This window comes from Pterocles gutturalis, unplaced genomic scaffold (genome assembly GCF_000699245.1).
Source record: "Pterocles gutturalis isolate BGI_N339 unplaced genomic scaffold, ASM69924v1 scaffold16386, whole genome shotgun sequence".
In the NCBI taxonomy this organism is placed as follows: Eukaryota; Metazoa; Chordata; class Aves; order Pterocliformes; family Pteroclidae; genus Pterocles; species Pterocles gutturalis.
This window is the reverse complement of record NW_010098128.1, coordinates 27,475-46,837: the sequence shown is the minus strand read 5'-3', so window position 1 is coordinate 46,837 and position 19,363 is coordinate 27,475. Positions and strand designations below refer to the sequence as shown.

At 52.8% G+C, this 19,363-nt stretch overlaps 1 protein-coding gene across 1 annotated transcript; it reads left to right on the top strand.

Moving 5' to 3' along the window:
• The first annotated feature begins 278 nt into the window (after positions 1–278).
• Positions 279–17,511, top strand: SH3GLB2 (SH3-domain GRB2-like endophilin B2). Its single transcript, XM_010087880.1, has 8 exons — positions 279–441; positions 781–909; positions 2,021–2,154; positions 2,618–2,710; positions 14,041–14,130; positions 14,626–14,726; positions 15,997–16,261; positions 16,924–17,511. The coding sequence occupies exons 1-8, from the start codon at positions 279–281 to the stop codon at positions 17,029–17,031; spliced, it is 1,083 nt and encodes a 360-aa protein (XP_010086182.1). The 3' UTR covers positions 17,032–17,511.
• Positions 17,512–19,363: the final 1,852 nt, after the last annotated feature.

Genomic DNA, 19,363 nt, shown 5'->3' with positions numbered 1-19,363 from the left:
TCCTCACAACTAGAATACTTTTATATACCAGACCTTATTAAAAGTTACTTATTCTGGAACACCTCTCAAACCTGGGTTCTGTTTTTAGCTCAATGCTTGCTTCACTCCTGGGCAAAAATCTGCCCTCTTCCCCTGGAAGATGCCTGGGAACAAAGGATGGTACCTTGAAGGCACTTTAGCTCTATTCTAAGATAAATGCACGAGACAGAAGCAGCCTCAGTGTCTCTTAGCAGCCCTGTAGCGCTCTGTAATTTTGCTTTAGTAGAACAGACCTTCTAATGGTTGCCCCCTTCCTGCAGTTTACTGAAGAAAAGCTGGGCCAGGCTGAGAAGACTGAACTAGACGCCCACTTTGAAAACCTCCTGGCCAGGGCAGACTCCACAAAGAACTGGACAGAGAAGATCTTGCGTCAGACTGAGGTTCTGCTACAGCCAAACCCTAGTAAGTCCAGCTGCTTCTGATGCTTGAAGGACAAATACCACTTGCAGCTCAAACAGCATTAAAAGACACGGCCTCCAGCAGAGAGCCCTGTTCCACTGAGTTTGTGAGGGCTGGAAGAAACGCAGGTGTCTTTGCAGGGCCTCTCCTTCCTTCCCTGTGCAGGGGCTGGCTGTGCCCCCGAGGACTGGGAGATGGTTGGAAGGGGGGAACATCTTCTCCTGGTGCTGGTCTTTGCTACCTAGTGAGTGATTGAGAACTGTGTGGGGTGGGCCACCATGACTGCCAGTTCTAGGGGACCCTCCTTCATCCTGTAACCACTGGTGCCATCCTCGTTTCCAGGTGCCAGAGTAGAAGAATTCCTCTACGAGAAGCTTGACCGGAAGGTGCCTTCGCGGGTTACCAACGGGGAGCTGCTGGCACAGTACATGACAGAAGCAGCTAACGACTTTGGGCCAGGGACACCTTACGGTAAGTCAGCCTGGCTGATTGGAAAGCCCTGGGAATCCATCTCTTCCTAAGAGAGTATCCCCACTGCTGGTTTGGGTTCAGGCTTCCACAGCGTGCCTCTTAAAAGCACAGAAGCAACCAGCCCATCCAGAGCAAGCCTTCCTCCACAGCAAAGCAGCTCCATGCTGGGGGGGAAAGGAGCAGGGGTTCCTCCTTCCTAACACAGTCCTCGAGTCTGGCAGAGCTGGAGAAAAAATAGACACAAAGACCCAGAGTAGCTCATGGAACTGGTTACAGGACACAGAAACTATTCTGGACTATTTTTATAGCTTTCTAAACTAGCCTGAACAGGGAGTTGCAATGAATAGTTTTAAATTTGAGCATATCATTAGTCTAAGGTGCTGTCTAGTTGCACTGAGTATCTCCAGACTCTGAACAGGAGAGCCATCCTTTAACTGTCCTGCAAGTGGAGGGTGGAAATCAGGAACAGGAAAACAGACTTGGGAAGGTTGATACTTGGCTACAAGCCTCAACAGGCCCCTTCCTGACCACACAGAGCATCCTTCTGCTCTTAAATCCTAATGCTTGCCCCTTTCTAGGGGAATTTTGGGCTGCTTGGAGCAGCAGACCTGCACAGCAGCACAGCCTCAACTTCCAGCTCTCCTGGCCTCTGCCCTGAGCTCTGTTCCTGCTCTCCAGATCAATAGCTGCTCAATAGCCAGTCCTGCTGCAGGCAGAACAGCTGTGACTGCATCCAGAGCCGGCCCTGCCTAATCAACTCGTTTTTTCTGCTCTGGTGCTTTTTAATTTGCTGCTCTGTTCCTGTGCCTCTGTTTTATGAGACAAAGATTGTTCTGTGCAAGGAGGTGTAGCAGGAAAAGGACATCACTGGAGTAAGTGCCTCAGCAGCTAGATAAGATCAAAGCTTCACTGGGAGCGGCTGAGAAGAGGCCTGAAGCTCAAAGCAGAGTCTAGTTAGGACTGACGCTGGTGTGGTGTGGGCACAGTCACCTTGTCCGGGCAGGGGACACTGTGCCTTTGTCCCCTGACCCTGGCAGCGCTGGGTGAGTTGGCTGAAGCCAACACGATGTTAATTGGCTTCTCCTGGAGTTGAAGGCTCCTGTCATTGCAGGGAAAACCTTGATAAAAGTTGGAGAGACTCAAAGGCGCTTAGGTGCAGCCGAACGGGACTTCATCCACTCTGCCTCCATCAACTTCCTGACCCCCCTGCGCAACTTCCTGGAAGGGGACTGGCGAACCATCTCCGTGAGTACGGCACCAGGGACAGGGGAGCTGCTTGGGTCACTGGAGATGAGGAGGGGAGAGGGGGACAGTGCGGGAAGAACTCCTTTTCCTGCCCCATGGGAAAGGAGGGCTCCATACCTCTCTCCTTGAAGGACACAAGGACAGGGGAGCACCCATCCTAGACCTGCTCAGGGTTCCCTCTGCGGCAGGGAAGGATTGCCAGCCGATGTGCAGGAGGCAGGTAATGCCTTTCCTGACTCCTGCAGCACCCAGCCCTGGGCTGCCCTGTTTCCAGAAGGTCAGCCTGTATCCCTGGCAGCTGGGCCCAAAACTCCTGCTAATGAGATGAACATAGCAACTGCTTCCTTCTCCTTAGCACTTTTTTATAAGGAAATAGATTTAATTCCTAGATGATACCTTGTCCCTTTCTCTCCCTAACAGCTTCTAAGCACTGTGCTCTTATCTCATGTTCTTTCCCTTCCAGAAAGAGCGGAGGATCCTGCAGAACCGCCGCCTGGATCTGGATGCCTGCAAAGCCAGGTTGAAGAAAGCCAAAGCTGCCGAGGCAAAAGCAGCGGTAATTTTTTTTTCCCCTCATTTCCCTCTCTGTCCTTCTGGCCCCAGGGCTTGGCTCACATGAGCAATGCCACATACTGTCTGGACAAAAATCAGGCTGCCCTACTATGTCCTGGCTCTGGCAGGCAGGGGTGGGGGCACTCATTGCCCGGTATAGAGGGGAACGGGAGCAGGAGCTGTGTGCCTGTTCCTCTGATGTCTTCCCATGGGGCAGCTGTTGAAACAAATAGTTCTGAGCTTCCAAAGCCTGGAAACTTACACTTGACCCAGGCTCCTGTCTCTTGATTGATAGTAGTTGCTAATAACTAAAAGGCTGCATCTCCTGAGGACTAAGTCTTCCTGGGGCGAGATCCAGCAAGCCGAGAGAGAGCTGAGCTGGGAAGTGCGCAAGGGGAAAGCGTGCTGGGGCTCTGCAGCAGTCCCAGGCTTTCTGACTAGTTGGGATTCTGCCATTCCCCAGGCAGGAGTGCCAGGGGAGCCTGTAAGGGCTGGCTGGGGTCAGCCTGGCTACCAAGAGACCCCTCCTTCAGCCTCTATTCACTTAATTCATGGTGCTGTCTGGTTACAGGCTACTCTTGCCCTTTGCCTTTGGGGAAATCATGGCGAGTAAACTAGCAAAGCTCCCCGGTCGGAGCAGGGCAGAAGGGCCTGGTGAATCAGCCAGCGTCCCTGTCCACAGACCTGAGCAATGCAGGGTGCTCCCTGGGCCTGAGGCACCTCCTGGAGCTGGGCTTTCCCTGGGAAGAGATGGTGTAGCAGGAGGCAGGGAGGATGGAGCTGTGCACTGATGGGTTCCCTGGGGGGCTTGTTGAAGCAGATTGCCATCCTGTAGTGCTCTGGCTGTTGGCACAAGGACTTGACAAGTTCTGCTTCTAGCCTGGGGCCAGGAGCTCAACTAGCAATCAGAATAGGCAGGAATCCTTGTCAGTCAGTCTCTGGGACACGCTGGGATACCAGCCTGGGAGCTCTGCCACGATCCCGTTTTCTATCCATCTGCTCAGCTGGGCCTCTGGCCTTGCAGCTCCCTGGGTGGCCAGTTCCCGGGGTTTTCCCTTTTCTCCAGCGCTGACTGCACACATGCCATATGGGGAAGCTGTGCAAAGCTCAGCTGCCTCCAACAGCAGGTCTAACAGAGTGCTCAGGCCTATGTGGGAAAGCCCTGAACAAAAGCAACAGCTGCCCTTTAAAAAAAAAAAAAAAAGTTTCCTTTCATCATTCAGGTCACCTTGATCCACTGAAGGTAACTTCAGGGATCCCCAGTTCCCCTTCCGAAGGGGATGGTGTCCCCAGTCCCAGTGGGAAGTGGTGGCCGTTGCTTTACCTTAAGCTCAAATCAGAGCAGGAATTCAGATACCTCCTGTGCTTCCTCCCTTTCCACCCTCTTTACCTTGCTTCCCACATGAAGCCATCCCAAGTCCCCTCACCTGCACACAGACCCTTGGGTGAGGGACTTCCCTGTAGCTGGAAAACAAAAATTTGTTTTCCCACTGGAACTGCAGGGCTGGGGTGCTGCAGGCAGGACACAGAGCCAGTCCAGGCTTTCCAGAGTGTTCATGTTTCAGCCACTCTGCTTCTTTGAACCAGAGATCACATAACAGAAGAGCAACCTCAGCTGCTGCTGTGGGCACCCATCTCTTACCCAGCTTAGCTTAAAGGTGGGTCCCTGGCCCCAGGGCACCTCACTGGCTACTAGAGGAGAAGGCAGAGGTGGGAGCTCCCAGCACGGGGGTGAGCACTGCTGCCTCTGCTCTAGGCAGGTTAACTCATCACGAGGCCACAGCATTCCCAGTAACCTGCCTGGAGTCCTGCGTCATCCCTCTCCATCCAAGCTGCCCTGAAGTCCCACACCTCTCCCAGCTCACCCCTCTCCTGCTGCTCCTCCCCTCCGTGGTGCAAACTCGTGTTCCCACAGCTGCTGTCCTGTGACCGACCCTCCAAGTGCGCTGCTGCCCAGACCTGTGAGCTGCTGTTTGAGTGTCTGGGCTTGTGCATTCCCCTTGGACTTTGTGCTTTGTCCTTCCTGTTGATGCTGTTTTGTTTACTAACCTTTTTGTTTTGTTTCTTTGTAATTTGCTCAGTGTGAGGGAGATGTGAGTATTGACTGTGCTAACAGTGCTGTGATTTTTTTTTTCTTTAAACACCTCTCATTGTCTCTTTCCCATTTTAAATGAAAATTCATATCTCCCTTGTCCCATCGGGACTGCCCTGGAGCATGTACTGAGCGTGGCCAGGGCTGTGGCTACCCGGGGAAGGTGCCCCAGGAGGATGGGAGCATCTGCCGGCTGCCTGCAGCCCCTCTGGAGCATGCGCTCGGTTCCATCAACGCTGCTTGCAAGCAGTGCTCAAGAGAGCCATGGGCTCCCAAAAAAACCCACACAGGCTCCTCCGGCTGCAGGCAGGAGGAGGTCAGGTTGGGTGGAGAGTCCCTCTCCTGGAAGGGAGACAGCCCAGAGACAATGACAGGCAGGTGGATCTGGTTGTGGTGCTGTTCTGTCCTCCAGGCTCCGGGGCTCTGCCCGTTCTCCCCATTGCAAGAGCAGAAGCGGGAGGGAGGTGGGTCCCTTTTGACCACTGCTTGCAAATACAACGTGTCCATGCGTAGGAGCGCAAGGGCAGCTTGCCTCCTTCATCCCATGTGCTGTGACTAGTTTTGGGACTCACTGGAGACCAGGGAATTGGAGGAGAGGTTTCTTTAGTTGCTCTTGAGCTTAAAAAAAATAAAAAGCTTAAAAAGCTGTTCTTGTGAGAGATCTCCTCTCCCCCCAGGGAGGGGTCAAGCCTCATTGCTGTGCTAGCCTCAAATCTCACTGGTGCATTTCTCTCCCTATATGCAGGTTTGACTTGTAACGGGAATCACTCCTCCCTATTCCCTCCTCCAGCCATGCCCAAAACTCCTAGATGGTTTAAAAAAAAAAAATCTCTTCTTGTTGGGATTGCCTGGCTGCTCTTCCACACACTGGTCACTCATTCCAGCAGGCTGCTGGGGGCCCAGCAAATCGGGTCAGCATGTATAAGTAGATCTGGGTGAGCTGCAGAGAGATTAACCCAGGAGAGGAAATGTGGGGCCCGAGAGGATTAACAACATAGCTGGGTCACAGCTGGATTGTGCACCAGCCTCGCACAGCAACCCACTGCGCTGACCGGGAGGATGCCCTGATCCATCACACCAGGGCGGTGGTTCTGATGGGAGCTAGCTGGCTGGCTTATCTCTTTGGGTGACGCTGCAGACAAAGGCCAGCCTAGGAGGAGGTCTGGTCTTAGCTGAACAGAGAGCCCACGTTATGCGATGGTTAGCGAGCCCCCACCTGGACTGGATCCCTTGCATTCACAATGAGGAAAACCTCCAGAGTGCTTAAGTCTTCCTGCCCCAGGGCAGAGGTTTAGCCATGGAGAAAGTGCCTTGGAGGCTTTCTGACATCTTGGATGAAAACTCATACGCTACCTGTGCCAACAGCAAGGCTCAGTACTAGATCTGCTTTGGCTGAGCCACGTCGCTTGCTGAAAATAGTGGATCTGAGTCTGTTCAGAGTACACATGCCCAGAGGCTTGGTGAGAGCAAGAACAAGTAGCTGTGTTTCTTTAAAAGGTGCTGTGGAAAGGCTGCTCTGATGCTAGTAAGCATGACCGCTGTAAGGACAAGACCTTGTACAGGGACACTTCTAGGTCTGTAGGTGGGAAGCAAGGGGAAGAAAGGTCCTGCCCACTGAGCCAGCATGACATGAGCAACCTGCTGGCTGCGAGGGAATGGGAAACACATTTGAGATTGTGCTGTCTCATCTCCACTCCAGCTGGCTGCTGTATGAGCAGATTGCTGTAAGTACAGGCAGTTTCTAATGGTAGGAATATCTGCTGTGCAAGTACCGGGTGTGACTGCATGACCCGGTCCACCTCCTCCTGCATAAACCCAGCTTATGCCTGGGGAGAGCTTCCACTCTCCTGCCATCGCGTAAGAATTTGAACTAAGGTCCCAGCACAGCCAGGAAAACAGCACCAGTCCCTTCTTCCATCCGTTGCCCAACTGACTCCTATCGACTCTCCTGCGTGACTTGTACATGAAACTCTGTTCCCCCCAGGCTGTGCCTGACTTTCAGGAGACTAGACCTCGTAATTACGTTCTCTCCGCCAGCGCATCAGCGGTAAGATCGCCTTCTCCTAGATGTTGCCTCTCCAACCTCTTCCTACCCCTCTCTTCACCTGACTTAAACTCGGACCTAGTGCTCTGCTGTTTTCAACATTTTAATGTGACATGGGCTGCCCAGGGTTCCTCTGACTCAGCGTTAAGGATGCAGATCACCCCTGTGGGGGTGCGTGGTCAGGGTCTGGCACTTTTGCTGCTTGGTTTGCTTTCCACTTTGCCAATCTGCTTCCACACATGTAGTGGGAATCTTCTGGTTTTTATTGCTAGCAGAGCAATTGAAAGGAAAAACCCTCAAAGGTTAGCCTTTCCCGATGGTTCCAGCTCTACCCTGACAACATCACACGCGTGACCGCCTGATCAGTACTGTGGTGTCCGTGTCGGAGGCTTTGTAGCTGCTCCAGAGAAGCAAAGCTGGAGGAATCTCTCTGCCACCCGTTGTGTCTGTAACGCAGCAGGCTGACAGCACAGGCTTGCCTGTTCTGCAAACAGAGGTCAATTTTTTTCCTTTCCTTTTGGGGCCTGTCTGTTGGTGGTACGCAAGCAGATGCGTTGGGGGTGGGTGAACAGCCCATTGCATCCCTGCTGCATTGCACCGAGTGGTTGTGGTCAAGCAATTGACTTTCCATGCTGTGTTCATGGCTCCCCATTGCACAATGTCACATTTCTCGTTAAAATGTTGAAAACTTACCATCTTGCTTCCTAAATAGCGTTCAGAACAACACTGATGCCTGTTAATGGAATAATCTGTGAGTAGAAGGGCTGGGGTGTGGAATCAGTGGGTATGAAAAAGGGCAGCCCAGCCTTCTAGCAAACAAAAAATGTCATGAAAACCAGCTGGATTTGGTTAATGGGCAACCCACCCCATTTGGAGCAAGAGGTGTGTCTGAGCTGATAGCATCAGTGTTAGTTCCCAGGGGGATCTGTCCTGACCTTCTTGGAGAGTGATGCTGGGATCAGAAATAGCTTTGCACAATAGCTAGAGAACTATTTCCGTAGTTAGCTGGCCCTGTGATGAGACTGCTTAGGAAGATGCTGATACTGGTGATGCTGTAGCAGTTGCTCGGTTTCCATCTCTCCTAGCAGCGAGTCTGCAACACTGGCTTCTCCAGTTCTGAAAGGTCTGTTCCAAGGACAGTGTGATAATAGACTGAAACACGGCTCTAGGAGAATCAAGGAGAGAAACTGGACTTTCCCTGCTTCTCAATAGCTCTGATTAGACCAGGGTATCCTGATCATCCCCCAAGGCTTTCTGAAGCAGACCTGAAGGCAAGCATTTGGATAACGTGCATTAGCATCTTGCAGAGCGCCCAGATGCTCCGTTGAACATGTCTTCACCAGGCTGCAAGCTCTCTGCTTGTGCTGCGTGGCAAAGCTGTTCTGAGGGGCAGGCGCCAAGCACAGTAATATGACAGGAGAAACAGGTTTTGGGGGGTTTAACCCGCAGGTGTCCACCCTGGCACATCTCTGCCTAGGTCAGAAGCCTCTCTTCAGAGCTCTGGCAGCAGCGGTGATGATTTGGGGCAGTCGGAGCAGGGCTCCAGGAGACTGCCTTGCTCTAGGGGAGCAGCAAGCACGGACCTCAATCAGATGTGATGGCTGCACAGCAGGGCCTCCTCCCAGGAGCGCGGGCAGGAAACCTGCTGCCCCAGCCAGCAGTGATCCTTGCGGCTTCCAAAACTATTTCTGAAGTTGCAGCTGGCAGTTGAAGTGCCACCTGAAGTCCAGCTGCACTAGCAGGGGTGACTTGAGTGACAACTGGCATCTCTTTGCGACAAGCTCTCTAATCCCAGCACTCATCCCAAGGGGTCAGGCGCTGCAGCAAGGTAGGAGCTCTTCATGCTACTGCTCTGCTTTCCTTCCAGGCTGGAATCCTGGCGCTACCTCAGTCTTAGCGTGTACTCACAGCACAGAGCCGTGGTGGCCATCGAGCTCCGCTCCCTTCTGGGGGGAGGGATTGCTCGTGCCCAGGTAACAACCTTGTCTGACAGGTGAGCAAGCAGGTCAGCTCTCTCCTGGACCACATGCCCTCAGCAGGGCTCCGATTTAAATTCTAAATTTGTATTTTTTAGAGAGGTGGATAACACGGTGCTTTTATTTTTTCCCCTTCCCTAACACGAGGGCTTAGACAGAATTCCCTGGTGATAAGCACCTCCTGTGTTCTCCAGGAGCTGGAGGCCGAGGAGCCATCTCTCCTCTCTCCCACACTGACCTTTTGATGTTGTGTAAGGAGGTGTACGTGGGCTGCCTCAGCCTCAATATCCCTTTCTCTCAGACCCTGCCACTTGCCACGCGCTGTGCTCCTAGGAACGACTCCAAGAAAAACACACTGAGTGCCTTAACGAGGGTTCCTCTGGCTTGAGCTGGGGTGGAGGAAGGCGGGGGGACATCATGGCCTTTTCCACTCCCTGAGCGGTCTGAAACACCTCTGACCAGAGCCACACCGTGCCCGAGCCCAGGGACAGAGCTGGGCAGAGCCGGACCGCCCCAGAGCACCGCAAGGCCAACAGAAGAGAAGCAAACCTGGCTGTGAATTCGGTGGGTGCTGCAGTGACTGAACAGGCCTGACACAGTTTGAGTACCATCTACAGCATCTAGGTAGGAAGACCCGTGGCCAGAGGGAAAGCCTCCTGTTGCCCTGCAGTAAACTTTGCTCCACAACACAAGGGAGTGCTGGCAGCGGCCTCATGCCAGAGCAGCAGCTCGGGCTAGGACCTGCTTCTCTACTGCCTTCCCGAGTAGGAGATCCTAGACCAAAACAGGCCTGACACAGTTTGAGTACCATCTACAGCATCTAGGTAGGAAGACCCGTGGCCAGAGGGAAAGCCTCCTGTTGCCCTGCAGTAAACTTTGCTCCACAACACAAGGGAGTGCTGGCAGCGGCCTCATGCCAGAGCAGCAGCTCGGGCTAGGACCTGCTTCTCTACTGCCTTCCCGAGTAGGAGATCCTAGACCAAGAAAGGGAGCAGCCTCGTGTCCCCACACATGGCAGAGATGGCCCAGGCCCTACCCAAACCAGCTCCTGGCCTGCAGTAACAAAACCTTCTCACAAAGGTGAGAGAAACCAGCCATCCTCAGGGCACCGCGCAGGGACAGCCTGCCATCGGAAGGGGACCAGCTGGAACAACTCTGCTCAAGTCAGAAGAGATATCCAGCTACGTACCATGGAAAGGAGCTGAGCTGCAGGGCAGGAGCCAGAAAAGGAGCAAGCTAAGGAGCTGCCATCACACCTTCCTCCTTCAGCAGCACCAGCAGCCCCCGCACGTGCTCCTCGTATTGGCTGGGAAAGTGTCCCCACACCTGGGGCTACCAAGGGGGCCATTGGGGCGAGAAAACCTCAATGAGGTTCAGCTGGGAGCCCCTGGCTCTGAGCAGGGTGTGTTCTCCCTCCACACCAGGGCTTCCAGCTGTGCAGGTTCAGCATTGTTCTGGTGACCTTCCCTGGTCTGCAAAGTGACATCAGGGTGACGCTGAGGGCCTCCGAGGCCATCTCCCCCTGGCCCCACGGATTTAGGGTGTCGCTGGCTGGCTGGGGGGGTTCCCATTGATCTGTGGTGATTTCACGGTGCCAGGGCTGAGGGAGTTGTCTGCTGAGGAAAGGCCAAGCCGAGGACCTCTGGGAAGGCTCAGTGTGTTTTTCTACCTCTCCTCTCCCTTTCCCATCGCTTTGTGTGACTTTTGTTCTCAATTGTTTCGTGTCCTGGAGCCAGATCCCAGCGAGCAGCTGCAAGCATTGGGCTGCCCCGAACATGCCCTCGTGGGTAGGGAGGATAAAGGAGCAGCGTGATGTTTTGCCTGGCTCAAAGGCAGCATCCAGCCATTGCTTCCTCCTTCCCGTAGCCGAACGTGCCTGTTGGTAGCGCAGACTGGCTGGGTTACAGTCCCATGAACCAGAGCTCTCCAGACCAGTGGGTGAGGAGCACTGGCCTCTGTCTGGCTTGAGCTCCCGGCAGTTCCCAGGCTGTTTGTGGGCTCAAGCAGCTCACTTGCCTCTCCACCATCCTAAAAGAAGGGCTGTCCTTCAACACCAACCTCTGCAGCCTTCAGCAAAGTAACCCTTGCTGTCCAGAGGACTCTGCTGCTTAATCCTTTTCCTCCTGGAGCCTGGTGAATGCAGTTGCTGTAAGAGCCCTGGCAGGGAGCAGAGCTGGGGGTTGGCTCTGGTGCCAGGGTCTTGCTCTCCCATTGTGAAACCGAGCTCGAGGGTGCAAGAATGAGGGGAAGGGGCATCGATCTGGCAGCTGCTGCTGGGTGAAGGGCTAGCCTGTCCCCGGAGTTGGCCTTCTGTGTCCACGGAGCGTCCTTGCCAATTGGTGTTAATGCCGAGTGCTTCTCGACGTCTTCAACACTGATCTCCTTTCCTGTTGCTCTGTGGCCCCTACAGCTTTGGAGCGACGAGGTGGAAAAAGTAAGTACCCAGCTGAAATGGTGCTCAAACCTTCTGGGCGTGCTGGTGGGTTTAAGGGGGTGGGGGTGCTGCGGACTCCTTCCTGCCCGTGTGCTGGCACACCCACAGGGGAGGATCGGTGGGACGCTGCTGTTGTCAGCCCCGGTCCCCATCCTGCAGCTGTGCAGTTGTGTGACCCTGATGGTGGCTGGGGAAGAGCCTGCCCCGGGGGCCCGTTGGCCCTACCTAGGCACAAGAGGCTTCCTGGGCAAACCAGGCGTGTGATTGTGTGTCTGGAATAAAAGACAGCTCCGAGATCCCTGCGCTGCTGTCCCCGGAGCAGAGGTGATGTGCTGTGATGTGGTTCAGCTCTGCTCCCGTGGCAAAGGCCCTGCCTGCTCCAGTTCTGCATGTGCCCCGCCTTAGCCTCTAGTAGCCTCTTGCCTGCTTGTTGTGGGGTCCGAGCAGGAGCTCTGAAGACAGAGGGTTTCCCCACGATCAGCTCCAGTGGCTGAAGGGAACAGCTCTGTCCGGAGGGCAGGGCGGGAGGCTGGAGCCTGTTGGGGAGTTGACTCCGGGTGAGCTGCACTTACCTTTCTGCGTGGATCCATGGAGGCAAAGTCCCAAATCTCATTTATTTTCTGGGTTCCCCAAGGGGAGGGTGACTTGTCCATGAAGATGTATGGAGGGCTGCTAGCGGACTAGAGAGCAGGGTGGGCTCTGTGCAGAGCTCCAGCATGGAACAGAGCTTCCAGAGACACCTTCTGGGATCCCTTTGCCTTTCATAACCCCAACACCCCCAGCAGATGTTGGCCTGAAGCCTGACCTGCAAGGTGGCAGAATGGCACATTCCTGCATGCTGTGCATGTTAGCAACCTGTTGCTACCTTCCTCTAGACGCATCCTCGGAGCAGACTGGCTGTTTTTGAACCAGCTCATCCTGTACTTCAAATCCTTCAGCCCCTCAAACAAACAGCTGTAAGCATGCAAGGCTTGTCCTCCACCTCTGGTCTATCCTGGTTGGAGAGACCAAAGTATGTCAGTAAACGTCAAAGTTCTCAGTGTCTTGGGGATACACGAGACTGGAAGAGACCTCCCAGGTCCCAGTCTAGTGCTGGCTTTGTAGGAAAGTACATCCTGCAGCTGCTGGGAGCTGGCAGGGAGAGGCAATGGGTCAAGTCCCAGGCAGTGCCAAATGGAGCTGGGTCTGCCTGGCACAAGTTCCAAAAAGCTCTGCCATGGCCGAAGCCTCTGCTCTGGAGCAGGGATGTCTTCATGCTCAGTAGGCGTTGCACTGGCATTTCCTGTTACATTCCCCCTTCTCCATGAAATAATCCCTGTCATACAGAGGATGCAATAAAATAGATCAGTTGTAGCTTAAAATAGACAAATCTGATTAAAAGACAGTCAAAGCGTTCCTTTGTTCCAGCCTGGCGGTACAGCAGCACTGGTAATGCTGTTACCCATGAAGTGTAGCGGCCCGCGGCAGCTCCTCCCGCTCGCCCTGCAGAAATGCTGGGGCTCCCCTGGGGCTCCCCTGTGCCCAGACACCAGCGATATGACCTCTGCTCTAGCAGCCTGTCTGGATTAGCTCTCTGGGGTCCAAACAATTTCTCTGCCAGACTGACCAGGGCGTTTCCAAAGCAGCAAAAGGAGCTGTGTCCCAGCACTGGTGCTGTGCAGGAGCCCTCCAGCTGCTGCACCCCCTGCAGAAGGGGGAAAGGACCCAGACCCCTCACTCCTCTCCTGCCAGCAAGCTGGGGCTGAGTGGGCATCACTCTTCTGTGCCATCCCAAGAGGGAACCGGCATGTTCTGCTTGGTGTTAAGGAGTAATGCATGCTCAAGAGAGCAAATGTGCCTGTCGCCCCTTTCCCTCTGGCAGTGGGGAGGGGAGAGCAGGCACCAGAGCACCCGACTGCTCCAGCCCTTCTGGAGCTCTTCTCTTTGCAAGGATGCACCTGGGTGTTCCGGAACTGCAAAACTGCCCCGGTGTAAATACGCTGTTTGCTGGTAGGGGAGAAATGTTCTGTCTGTTTGGCAGAGGGTCTCCAATATCAGCCTGTCTTTGAATTCCCAACATCTGCTGCATAGCTGCCTTCTGCTAACCATCGTTTAATTCCTCCTAGCTCAAAATGAGTAACTGGCTTCACAAGAGAGCCTTGGGTAGAGGTTCAGTTGGGATGCTCATCTCCATGGCAGAGAGATTGCAGTCGAGTAACAGCAATTTGGTAGATGCTCCCTGGCCTCAGCCTTTGTTCTGCGATTATAAAAAGGACACTGGCAAAGGTTGCACTTCTGGAGAGGAATTTAGGGAGGGTGTCACATTCCTATGCCTATGGGCTTGGAGGGGGGGTTAACAGAGCTGTACAATGTATTTTTGCAGGGGACAGGAACTGATGAACAGCACTGGCTGTCCAGCTCTCAGTGCTACAACAGGCAATGAAAGGACAAGAGCTGGCATGGGGCTGGCTTTCTGCGTACCTGAAGGCTAGCAACACCTCTCCATCTTCACGTTCTAGTCTTGTGGGAGTAGGAGCTTCCCAGCTTGATGCATCAGTCTTGAGCTGCCATTTGCAGGATCAAGCAGGAATCGAGTTGAAATACAGCCAGAGGCCTCTGGGATCCTGACGCAGGGTGTCTAGTGCCCGATGTTCCGTGTCCCAGGCGTGTGTGGATCCCACTGAGCCAACAGCACCCTTGTCTCGGTGCCAAAAGGGGGGGTGGTGGAGGAGGTGGTGGTTGCCTCTCCGTGGAGGAGGCAGAGCAGGGTCCTTGCTCGTGCTGTGTTAACACCCCGTCCTGTTTGCAGGCAGAACACGAGCTGAGGCTCACGCAGACCGAGTTTGATCGACAGGCAGAGGTGACACGTCTCCTGCTGGAGGGGATCAGCAGCACACATGTGAGTCTGACGAGGTAACTGGGGGGGGTCACAGGGACCATAGAGACTCTTGGCTCCTTTCCTGAAGAATGCCAAGAGGATGCTGGAGCCCTGCGCTGGGAGCAGAGGTAGAAGAGGTCATAAATTTGGGGCTACAGCAACCTCTTCATAAAAGCTGGAATGCTCAAAGTAAAAACGCAGTGAAGGATGGACAGGCAGTGCCACCGTGACACCTGCAGTTCTGCAGTCCTCAGAATGCTTCCGAACCAGAAAAAAAACTTGTTCTTCCCTCACTAGAGCTGTGGACTAGCCATGGGCATGGCTAGAGTGCCAGGGGCAGCCTCCTCTCTGAGATCACCCGTGGGCCTATGCGACATTCCCAAACTTAACAAATTAGTGTCTTCAAACCAAGTAACTCATAAATACTGGCCTGCACAAGTCTGCTTCCCATGGGGGTAGGGTTCCTGTGCCTGGCACCCAAACTCACAGACCAGCTTACGGTCCTTCTCCCTCCAGGTGAATCATCTTCGCTGTCTCCACGAGTTTGTGGAGTCTCAGACCAACTACTACGCGCAGTGTTACCAATACATGCTGGACCTGCAGAAGCAGCTGGGCAGGTGAGACGAGACAGCTTTTGCTCTTCTAAGGGAGACTCATCTGGCTGCCCCCAGCTCAGGCCTCCCTCCCCATCCCATGTCGGTGTCGTAATGGTGGGTGGAAGTTTTAAAGTCCCCTCCAAGCTCTGACAGAGCTGCTGAGCTTATGGAATAGCGACCACTCCTGGTGGCAGTGCTTTTAGAACAGGCTTTGCCATTGGAGTCATCTGGGTTTTATACGTTCATCTCAAAGCATGGTGGCTATGAGCGTTCAAACCTTCTTCTAAATTAGATAAATCGCATGGAGACACATTCCTGTTGCCAAGCAGCAAGCCCGAGTGCGCCAGGCTGCAGCAGTAACTAATTCTGTGCTCTGGCTGCACGTCCCGTGGGCGCTGGCAGGGCTGGTTTGTCTGGTACCTGTCACATCAGCGCGGTGGCCTGGCCCAGGATCCTGTCCATGATCACTCACTGCTCCTGTTCCCTTCTTTTCCATGCTTGCAGCTCCAAAGGAGAAATGTAAGTAGGATGTTGCACACACCAGCTCTAAGAGCTCTGCACCTCAGCCAGACTCTGGAGTCTCTGCAGACATTCCAAAGGCCAGGAAGGGCCAGAGCTGCCCTCCCTTAGTGCAGATGGGGTATCTACAGATAAATGAGACCGAGCTCCGGTACTGTCTCTAGAGAGCCCAGACAGCCTGGGAGCCTCCAGTGGTGGCACCCAGTTCAACAGCAACAGTGACTGTCCCTTTCCTGAGGAACTAGCAAACAGGTAACACAGCCCGTGTGAGAGCAGGGCAAGGACACAGCACAAGGGACCCAGTGACACAGCTGCAGAGCCAGCAGCACCTGCCCAGCCCCTTCTCTGGTGCTGTGCTGCCACCTCGTACTCGGCAAGTTAGGTGCCAGCCCTGTAAAAGAACAGTGGAAGAAAAATAAGCAAATATTAATTACCTGGCGCATAGTCTTAGCACCTGTGCACTGGGTGTGTGCAGCACCTGCCCAGCCCCTTCTCTGGTGCCGTGCTGCCACCTCGTACTCGGCAAGTTGGGTGCCAGTCCTGTAAAAGAACAGTGGAAGAAAAGTAAACATTAATTACCTGGCGCATAGTCTCAGCACCTGTGCACTGGGTGTGCTATTTCCCCACTCGAAGGGCAGCGCAGATCCGGTACAGCTGTTACCTGGAACTCTTGAGCATCATCTCTGCGGTGTAGCTACTGAAAGAGTGAGCTCTTCCTTTGTTCCTCATACCAGAGCCTTACTGAACTCTGCTTTTTTTTCTCCTGTGTAAGATTTTCAGGCACATTCGTAGGCAACGCAGAATCCACATCTCCTCCCCCAGCTGCTACCTCTCCTCCAGCTGTTGCCGCTGCCACCCTCCCTGCTGTGCCTACTATTCCGGTTGTGCCCACGATTGTCGGGGTGCCTAATACCGTGGCAGAGGGGGTACTGAACCCCAATGAAGTCAAGCCTCCTGCCAGCGGGACACGGAAGGCCAGAGTCCTTTATGATTATGAAGCAGCTGACAGCACTGAGCTGGCCCTTCTTGCAGATGAGGTTGGCACCTTTCTTTTGCATTGAATTTTGCTATAACTGCCCTTCAGCCCATTGCGTGCTCAGCAAGGTCTTGGTTACTTTTCCTGCCCCTAAAAAGCTGTTTTATGGAATTGCTCATAGAGTCTTTTCCTTGACACTAGTATGCAGTAAGCTTGTGATCATGGCCATTTGCTAGGAAAGAATATCGCTCCAGTAACTCTTCTAATCCTATTGGAGCCTGTGCCCAGCTAACAAAATACCCCAATACTCCGCATCTTCCCTGTGACCCTCGCATGCAGCTACCTTATCGGAGAGCAACAGGATAAACTACTGCCTGGGGGCCTGGTCTAATCATGCTGAGACAAAAAAGCAAATCAGCAAGTTGCAAACTCTTTTGTTGATTAGACTGAACTTTTGTATTCCGAAAGGATGACATAGCAATATCATGCCATCCTGTTTGCAAAAATACCTTAAATCAATTTGGAGAATGGAAAGGCAACAGGAGCATCACTGGGCAGATTTCTGTAGGTCTTCTATTAAAGCTGCAGATAGCTGCAGGGAGAGGGCACAGACGCCTGCTCAATGAACTTCAGGAATTATTGTTCTTTCTGTACCCATCTGACTGAACTTCCTGCCTCTGTCTGCAGAATAAGGTCCCGTCTAACGCTGTCCTCTCTCCCCAGATGATCACTGTGTACAGCCTGCCAGGCATGGATCCCGACTGGCTCATAGGGGAGAGAGGGAACCAGAAAGGGAAAGTTCCTGTCACTTACTTGGAACTGTTAAGCTAAATGTCTCCAGGAAGGAGGATGTACAAGCAGAATGCACCCCTCATCTCCTGGCACTTCTGATGCGGATTTCTTCATCCGAGACCATTGCTCTCTTCAGGATTGACACTCCATTGCTAACATGGGAATTGTGGGAAAGAAGTGGTAAAACTGTTACAGGAAGGTTTTGGGAAAGGGCTGATGGCACCCCAAGACTGAATTTGTTAACTACCACTGCAGCCTGCTTGGAGGTTAGTTTTAATGGCGCAAGATCCCTTGATTACTTTTTCTGCCCTACCCTCGTCTTGTTTCTCGCAGTGGCTTTCCCAGGGCCAGCAAGCTGTGTCTCCCTCCGCAGCTGCTCACGGAGTTTAAGTTCCATTTGCCTTGTGTCTGGTGTGGGTTAGTGCCTGTCTGCCTATCCTCTCCCCTCTTCTTCAGCAGTAGAATTGCCTCAGTTAAACTGTCAAGCATTCCAGTGGGGAAGTGTCCCACACAGCCCCTCTGACATGTTCTAGCTCTTAAAGCAAGGAAGCTGAATTTCAGAATTAGGAGCCTGTTAAACCCCTCCACCGTGCTCACCTGTGGGAGAACAGTGACGCAAGGCTCTCCAAGAGCCACGCTTACTGTCGTGGTGCCCGATGGCTTCCATCTAGAACTGTCCTCTGAAGCTGGAAGGAAATTTCTTTGTGAAGACCAACCTAAAAACATAGGGCCTGTATGTCAAAAATCAAACCTCAGTGCAAGGGACCATGCATCTTGCTTGCATTTCCTCTGAGAAACTGCTCTCGGACTGCAAAGAGTTTACAAGCCTTTTTACAAGCTTTGCTCCCAGTGTTAATTGTCCAGGCTTTTCTTTCAGCGCGTCTGTTCCAGGCATGTTTTAGCTTGACTTTTTTTTCCCTCCCTAGATCAATGATTTGACTAATGCTTCCCCTCCCCTCTCAGCAGTGAACAGACTTGGTGCATCCTCGTGCAGTAAGGAATAGCCCCACTTGCCATTATCCCCAACAGCGAGCTATTCTTGGCCACACACACACTAAACAATCCAGGCTGCCCGTGATGTATGAGGTGGTTCAGCTCAAAGGGACCGCTCAGGTGTGTGTGCCTTCTAATCCTGTAATGAGCTTTTAGCTAGAGCTCGCCTAAAGGACTTCCACTGCTGCGTAACTAGTTTTCCACTCAAGCTGGATGGAAGAGAAGCTCACCTGCACCAAGCTCTCTGTTCACTACCTTCCCCTTGGTATGTCAGAACTAACTTTGCTTGTTTATGGATCTTTTGCACTTTCCCCAATGGTATCGTGACCACTCTAATGTAACAGGGCACTGAGCACCTGTGTATGTAGGGCTCATGGTTTTCTGCACTTATTTGCCAATAAACAAACTGCCTGATCTCCTGCCTCGGTGTCCTGTGTGGGTTCAGGGCTGCTCTTGCTCTCCAGCCGTGCACTGGCCGGGAGGCAGCTCAGGTGGGAGCTGTGCTGTTCTGCTATCCCAGTCGTGGAATCTGGGTGTAAAAGCAAAATAAAGCTGCTCATCCTTCCAGCTGAAACTCTCAACGTGCCTTAAGGTTGTTAATGTCTTGCAGTTCCTTTCCCGGATGACTCCTCTCAGTTGTACTACAGATCCTGGAACTCTGAGGAACGACAGCTCCTCGTTAACCTGAAGCAGAAATAGAGCAGTGGTGTGACTTTAGCTGCTGAGAGAATGGAAATGCTATTTGAGATCTAACAGACTTTTTTGTTGTTATGGAAACTAGATCTGCAGCTAATCTAAAATCCTAAAGCCTTGTCCTTGGGATGGAAAGAACTCCTGGGAAAAGCAGCTGTTGAAATGCTCTGTAGTGTAGCAATAGTGCTCAGTTTTTGCAGTTAAACTCTAATGAAAGGGAATGGGGAAATCAAATTATGTTTCTATTTTAGTTTTACAATTGCCATTATTACCACCACCACAGTTCTATCCTGTTGTAGATCTACCCCAGCCTATTTCCCTTCCACCTTCCAGTATGCATACCTCGCCCTCAGGCCAGCAACATCCCCCTTTCTCTGTCATTCCTCTCTTATTCACCATCACTTCAGCTTACAAGAGAAAAAAACACCTCAAAGCAACACGATCTAATTGTCTCGCTCTAGTCTCTTAAAACCATCAAGATTAAAAAGGTTCTGAGTGGTGAAGCAATCAAGTGTCTCTTTAGGAAAGAACTGGTAGGTTACGAGCTCACAGCTACACTGAGATTTGATTTCTTACCTTAGAAAACTCTCTAGATTTCAGGCTTTGTTTTAGCAATAATCACAGACCTTCTCTTAACTGCCTCTGTCACCGATTGAGTCTTAGAACCTTTAAAGAGTTTCTTGAT